This window comes from Parambassis ranga, chromosome 20 (assembly GCF_900634625.1).
Source record: "Parambassis ranga chromosome 20, fParRan2.1, whole genome shotgun sequence".
NCBI lineage: Eukaryota > Metazoa > Chordata > Actinopteri > Ambassidae > Parambassis > Parambassis ranga.
The window spans coordinates 422953-430112 of record NC_041040.1 but is presented as its reverse complement, the minus strand read 5'-3'; the positions used below and the strand labels follow the sequence as shown (position 1 = coordinate 430112).

The 7160-nt window shown below is 41.5% G+C and overlaps 1 protein-coding gene across 1 annotated transcript; it reads right to left on the bottom strand.

Annotated features, from left to right (window-relative positions):
• Positions 1-510: 510 nt before the first annotated feature.
• slc35b3 (solute carrier family 35 member B3) lies at positions 511-6827 on the bottom strand. Its single transcript, XM_028433560.1, has 10 exons — positions 6587-6827; positions 5719-5939; positions 5412-5533; positions 5107-5261; positions 3656-3763; positions 3206-3303; positions 2974-3066; positions 2692-2803; positions 2527-2596; positions 511-1498 (listed from the first exon to the last, which is right to left on the bottom strand). The coding sequence occupies exons 2-10, from the start codon at positions 5932-5934 to the stop codon at positions 1348-1350; spliced, it is 1125 nt and encodes a 374-aa protein (XP_028289361.1). The 5' UTR covers positions 5935-5939; positions 6587-6827; the 3' UTR covers positions 511-1347.
• Between the last annotated feature and the right edge of the window lie 333 nt (positions 6828-7160).

The following is a 7160-nucleotide window of genomic DNA, read 5'->3' as shown; positions in this document are numbered from 1 at the left end:
TTGCTCTCATTGTAAGCCGCACATCAAACAAGCGCTGCTATTAAACAGGCATCAGCATACATCTCCTGGGCAATGACTGTATCTGCTATGAACTGGAACCAGACACACGGTTATATTTATATTAAGAGTAAGGATTTAATAAGAGACAGGTCACTGGTATCCAGTTTGGACTCACCTACTGTGTCACATTGGTAGAAGCAATAATTTAACTGTGGGTGTGGTCTCAATAAATGATGCTTAAACGGCCTTATTGGCACTCATGTGACTGATGTGGGACACACAGTACACTGGATGGATCCAAATGAATAGGACTAATACACAGTGAAGACTACTGTTTGTTTTCTGTCTAGCAGTATATCTTTTTTTTTTTCCAGGACTCCTAATCAAACACGCCTTGGGCCACTAGATGGATAAACACACACACATTTTGGCAACATTTCAACTCTTCTCTCAAGCGGTGCAAGGGGAGAGAATAAAGGGCTGCCGAATAAACCATGCTCACACAGACACTGTAATTACCAAATACATACTTTATTGTAAAAAGAGTTGTACCCTTTCACCCACACATATGGTTAGCAAATTATGGCAGTTGACATTGCTGATGATGATGACTCCCATATTCTCCCAAATTTCAGCACATGATCACACACATTTTTTTTTTTTATGAATTAGGGCACACCCAGATATGAATTACCAATAAACTATGAAAGCCACTTTTAATAAGGACAGTGATTATTTCAAACTAAGTTTTGTTCCATCATTCTGGCACATGCAGGGAGAAGTACAGTTTATGCTTATTTATTTTTTTTCCTTTTAATGTGGGCGACAATCATTTCAGACATCACACACATTAACATGTCTCTGTGTGCGATTTCCTTCCAACATCTTAGTTTAGTTCCAAACACTCACGGTTTTTAAGCTTTTAGTCGATTCCAGTGCAAAACTGTGCAATTTGGTTAGCTGAGGAGCCGGCTTCCCTTCATACTCTCACACCTCCAAGGTGGGAATGTTTCTGTGAGTTTTGGAAACACAAGATCCCATTAGGTATTGATCCTCTTTTAAAACAGTTCCTTCAGTTTGATGCAGATGGTGTAATGAGGTTTTAACCAGTGGTGTACTGGTGGAGAGGGGATACAGCAGCTCCATCGCTTTAATCACGTCAGCAGCTGTTATGTAAGGCTGATCGGAGGTCGCACCCTGTATGCCCGTCCTTGGTTCCACGTTTGGTGATAAGGCCCGTTAGCTCAGGCACATGCTTCTGCATATCCCCTGAGCAATGTGGGCCAACTCTACACCTGAAGCGGCAGACTGCCTGTGCAGGACTTCTGCTGTACTTGTAGATGCCTCCTATACATTTTGTGAGAGAAATCTGACTTTCTTTCCTGTCAACAGCCAGCCCTTGAGGTCCTTGATGGAGGGAAGCTTCATTTTGTCTTTGTTTTTACTGTAAACATTCAAAAAGATGCCGAAGAGCACCAGAAGGCCGCCCCAGATGTACCTGACGAGACAAATGAAGGATGGTTAGTTAATTACTACCAATGTAAGAGTGACACATTCAATATTACATTTTTTTAATTTATTAGATTCCCTGCATAAGGAGACACTTTATAACTTTGCATAAGTCTTTGCAATATGTAGGGAAGATTAAAGCAAGGTGTCTGGACTTGTAGAGTTTCCATCCAAGCAGCTTCATCAGTTCTGATGTGACGAAGCTGCTTGGATGAGCAGTACAACGTCTACAAGTCCAGACGTCTTGCTTCAATCTTCTCTACGAATTATGACCTGATGACTGAGAATCTTCATGCAATACTTTGTGTAGTGGCACACAGATATGACATTATATACAGCGATACACAGGTGGTGGTGAAGCTGCAAGAAATGCAGCAGTATTACAAAATAAAAACTGGTAGCAAACAAAGGTGAAAGTCAAAAAAGTTTTCTGAATGTTATTTGAGAAAGGAAGAGTATTTATGAGACCTTAAGGATACACAATGTGTTTTAATGAGCAACACAAAAAAATTCCACAGGGCACCTTTAAGGATGGTACAGTACCACATTCTCTGGGTTCGATTGGAACTGTTGGTCTAAAAAGTGTTAACTGCAGTCAGGAAAGGGACAGAGTCCAGTCACGGAAAAGGGCAGAACACCAGCTGGAGGGAGAATGAAATTGGCCATGATGATGCTCAAATGTTTTTTTTTTTTTGTATCAAGAAGCACACATACACATGCATGTTGAAAGTCATGCTAGAGAAACAGAGCAGGAGAGGTATGCAGAAATCGAGACCTTTTTGACAGCCTGGAATAGTTAGAGGGCGAGTGAGAGAGGGTGAACAGAAGAGTGAAGGACAAGGAGTGAAGGAGCAGTGGATTAGTTGAGGGGTCTGAAAATGGACTGAGGACATAAAAAACCAAGGGCAGGGAAAGCCAAATCAAGTTCTATTAGTCAAAGGGGAGGTCAGCAGTCATTCTGTAGACTTGCTTTAAACAAGAAGAAAACAGTTTAAAGTCAAAAGGTGATGTACTTACTGAAAAGTGAAAGGTTTTGTGAAGAACATGAAGGAAAGTACGATAGTCATGGCTTTTCTCCCGGTGGTCACTGCAAAGAAATGAACACACTGTTACCACCAGTGGGAGTTATTCTAATTACCTGATGAGATATAAGGAAACAGGAGAGGAGAAGAGAGCTCTGACCTGTCACTGCAACCAGGGCACCGAAGAGTTTGATTAAGGCCAGCACAAAGGAGATTCCAAAATAACCCGTAAGAGAGAAGAAGAATGCATAACCGTATGTCTTCACAGGATGCTGGAGAGCAGATGATGGTAAACGTTAGCCTGCCACAGTTCAACAAGTAACAGGATAACGAAACACGAGTTCATTAACAGACTGCGCATATTAACCCATTCATTTCCATTTTACGTTTCACTTCCTCATTGAGATTGCATCTCATAGTAAAACTATAACCACATATTCACCTCCGAGCAGAACGCTACTGCTGGCCCCAGCCCACCCACACAGAGCAGGCCTGTCAGTATGTAGACAAAACCAATGGAGTACGAGTACAGCACCTGTCAACACATACCACACGACCAGTCAGTGACACTAACAGGCAGTTATTAGTTTTTTTTTTTTTTTTAAATCTCTGATAATGTGTTAAGAGATCAAATTATCATTATACACTATTTTTTTCAAATATTAAACGTGTACCATTTCAGAGTTGGAGCCATTGTGGAGTTTCATGGCTTTCTCTTGAACATTTCCAATTGCAGCGTCTGCACACAGTGCCAGGGAGATGAGGAGGACACCTGGATAACAAACACACACACACACAGATTTAGGACGTAACAACTAACACACCCCCAGCTGAGGGAGTACTGTTGTTCTGCACATCCTAAGATGACTTTCCCTTATTTTTATTATTTATACAAAGTATAAAAATGTTGTTTCTGAGACATAAAGCTCAGTTTTAGTCTGTTATTAAGTAATTTCCTTGAGCAGCGATCTCTTTTCTAGACATCACTTCTTGTTGAGAACAGACACTTCATCTGATTGTCTGGATTCTTCACTTTACTTTGTGTGTATAGATAGAATTATCAGTCTCACTTGCTAGAATATAGCAGTAGCTAAAGCCTTTTAAAACCACTGGAAAGGAATTACCTGTGACATTGAAGTTTGGGGCCACTTTGCTGTCAGCTAGGGTAAACCATATGAGTCCCAGGCTCATGCAAAGAGCAGCAGATACATCAGCCAAATTATAACGTTTACCTGGAACACAAAGCAATGAATTAGGCTAATGTCTTTGTCAGAAATCTAAAATCTTAGTGTCTAAATCTAAAGCAAATTTTACTCTGGTTAACACAAAAAACAAGAGGTAGGTTTGGAAAACTAGACTACCGGTAGTTGAACACTTGTAAAACAACATCACATCACTCAGACAATACTTTCCCTCAAGCCCAGCTTACAACGAACACTCTGAAAGACGACCCACCTTTAATAAATAGAAATCGACATTGGACTCAGGTAAAACGTAACTAATGAAAGTTTTTATAAAGGGTTCTCTTCTCAATTCAAAGTCTCTGAGGCTTTGCTCATAACAATGCACAGAATGAAAAACCTGTGTGAAAAAAAACAACAACAGGATGAAGGAGTCTTCCAAAAACAGGCTGACGGACAGATGCCTTAAGGTTGACAAGGGGACGCAGCATCAGGTTGGCTGTGGTCGGCTTTGATTCACTGACTTGCCTTTGAAGGGCCTCACATCAGATGCAACCCCGCACCCCTCCATCCGACCCTCCATCCCTGTCTCCTACTTTCTTTCCTCTTTGCATTCTAAGTGAACAAAATTCTGTTTTCCACACGACCCCTTCAGGGACCATGGTCCTCACATCTATCCATCCAGGAAGAGAGAGAAGCAGGAAAGGGAGGAGGGAGGGCGGGATGGGGGGTTGCCTAAACCTGTCTGACGTTCAGGATGCAGAACCTTGAGAAGGCCGGTGTGAGGATGAAAGGATAGACTGAACCGAGAGCAGGGAGAAACTGTGAAAGCTGCCGACTGGGCTCTGATGACCGACAACAACAGATGTGGATAAAAAGAATGTACTGAAAGTTGAAAGATGGTGGCTGCTTCAAAGGAAACGTGTGATGACTGAAATAAGTTGTAACACTGTATGAACCCCTTCCAAAGTTTATCCATCCTGACTGATTTAAGTTAAACTGTAGAACAATAATGATGCTTTTTAATTTTCATCTAAAATGTCAACTTTTGTTCACGTAGAGTTTTTCAATTGTAATATAACACAATAATCCAGCCACAAGCACACACACAGCATTCAGGAATATGCCGGATTCTGAAAGCTACAGGTGTGTAAAAAAGCAATAAGAGCAATTGCAAAGGTGATGTTTTAGTGTCACAAGCCAGCCGAGTCCAGTCAAAAAATGTACAATTAATATTTCTCTTACCAGGTACCCAGCTTGACACTCCTGATCGAAACTATCAGTCCTGGCTTAAGATAAACACTGACTCAAGACACCTTTAAACCACAGAGCTGAGAAAATCAAATATTTTTACAAGGAAGACAATAGGTTACAATAAAAGTTAAACTGCTGACCTTGTATGAAAACTCCTCCGATCATGACTGGGATGAGTTTACAGCACTTGAAGATGACTTGTGTGGGGTAGTTTAAGTAGCCCAAAGAGGTATTGGACAGGCCCATAGTGCCCACTGTTAAAAATGCAATGATCATATAGGTTTTCCCTGGAATCCTAGAAGAGAAGGAAATATGTGATATTCAAAAAAAATCAGATTCAGAATCTCCAAAAAATATCAGGCTATAATCAAAAACAGTGAATAAAATGACAACGTAACACAAGAGACAGGATCATCTAAGAACACAAGCTCGCGCCAAACTGTACCTCCTGCGTTTGTCCTGTGTGAGCTGAAGCTCTACAAGTCCAAACGCAGAGTAAAAGCCAAACTGGACCAGAGTGAGGTACCACCCAAAAGGCTTGAATCCTTCCACTGAAAATATCAACTCCTGTAGACAAGGACAAGACAGAAAGACACAGCATGCTGTCTTCTTAATTTGTTCAGATCATTGTCAACATTACTTAGCATAGTTACTCTCAATAGAGGAATACACGAAAAGCAACAAGTTTAAAGTACCTCAACAAATTTGACCATATATGCGGTTGTTTTGCAGTGTTTTTCTCCCTGTGTTACCTGCAAGTATCCGTAGATGAGATAAAAGAGGAAGACTCCAGCCACACAGATGAAAAATTGTGTGGGAGCATTTAAGCTGCTCAGGTTGATTCCCAGGACCCTCAGCTCTTCCACAGACTTTATGTGGGGTGACATCACCTCCGTAGACGAGGGGATGGAGATTGAGATGTGTTTCCGTGAGCTGTTGTAGCTCCCCAGGCCGTATTTGGCACTCATTGTGTCTGTGGCGACACAATGAGAGATTTAGACAATGATAATCATAAAGAATGCCTCCTTAGACAAAAAATGTAAATTGATACCGTTCAGACCATTCCCATGATTACTTTTATGAGCACAAAAACAATAACTATAATGACAAAGCCACTATAAATAAATACAGCTTGTTGCAGCAGAAAATCATACTGAAGAGAAACATAACAGAACGCATTTTATACAGTATTTCAATATGCAAGCTACGTTTACGGGCAGTTCTATGTATATTGTGTCCCTGGTTATTAAGGAAATATGCGAAGAATACAACTAATCTGCTGTGTTCTTCGACGTCAAGATTTCGCCCCAATACCCCAACCAGTAGATTACATTTAAAGTAAATCTCCACCAAGTAGTTTACAGCTAATAATAAAATAGCTGTTATATGAAGGAACATGTGTTTAAAACAGTGTAATAGCCGGTGACGTTAGCTAGTAGCCGGTTTCTGAAACGTGCAAAAGGTTGCCGAGTGATAAGTAGCATATGCTAAGCATCTAAATACCCGTGGTAATCATCACAATCCGTATTATCCTATCACACGATTAATATCAGCGTCACATTTTGTCACTAGCATTGCTTTCTTAGCCAACCGAGTACGCTACGATAGCATTCCTGTTACCTTCCACAACACTTCCGGGTTTCTTTACGTTAGCTTTTCCTCTTTTTCAGAGGCAGTATCGCTGAAAATCATTCCCCTGGCGGAGCCGGCTTCATCTTTCGTACAACTTAAAACTATTCATGTCTGCACTTTCCGCTGACAGCGCGCCAGAGCGCGTTGAAAAGCCTGTTAGCTTGCTAAAAGCTAGCTGCTTGTGCTGCAGTGGTAGAAGCAGCCAACAACTTCCGCCTCGCTGCGACCTCTGAACTGCGTCGCTATTGGTCGGCTGAGACACGCGCCGCAGCAGGTGAAGCGTTTCAATGATGGCGGTTTGAGAAAACAAACAAAGTAGGATGCCACCCGCCACTAAACAAAAAGAAGAAGACAAACAAACTCGGTCTCACATGTGTAAAAACACACCTGTCCGTGCCAGGTTAGGAACTGTAGAGAAGAAGACGAACAGTTGTAGTTGAAGGAGAAGCGGCCGGCCACTTCTTGACTCACCTGACCTAAGGTGAGTTCACATCATCCAATAATACAGGTAAATCCGGTTTACTGACAGATTCCTGCACATTCAGCTTCAGGCAACAAATAT

What these genes read in the sequence shown, in the direction of transcription:
- slc35b3 (XM_028433560.1), bottom strand. Translation starts at nt 5,934, where the DNA reads ATGAGTGCCAAATACGGCCTGGGGAGCTACAACAGCTCACGGAAACAC. An exon ending in CCCAAACTTCAATGTCACAG is followed by an intron (nt 3,304 to 3,655) that starts GTAATTCCTTTC and finishes TTTGTTATCCAG; the next exon opens with GTGTCCTCCTCATCTCCCTG. An exon ending in TGCCCTGGTTGCAGTGACAG is followed by an intron (nt 2,597 to 2,691) that starts GTCAGAGCTCTC and finishes ATTTCTTTGCAG; the next exon opens with TGACCACCGGGAGAAAAGCC.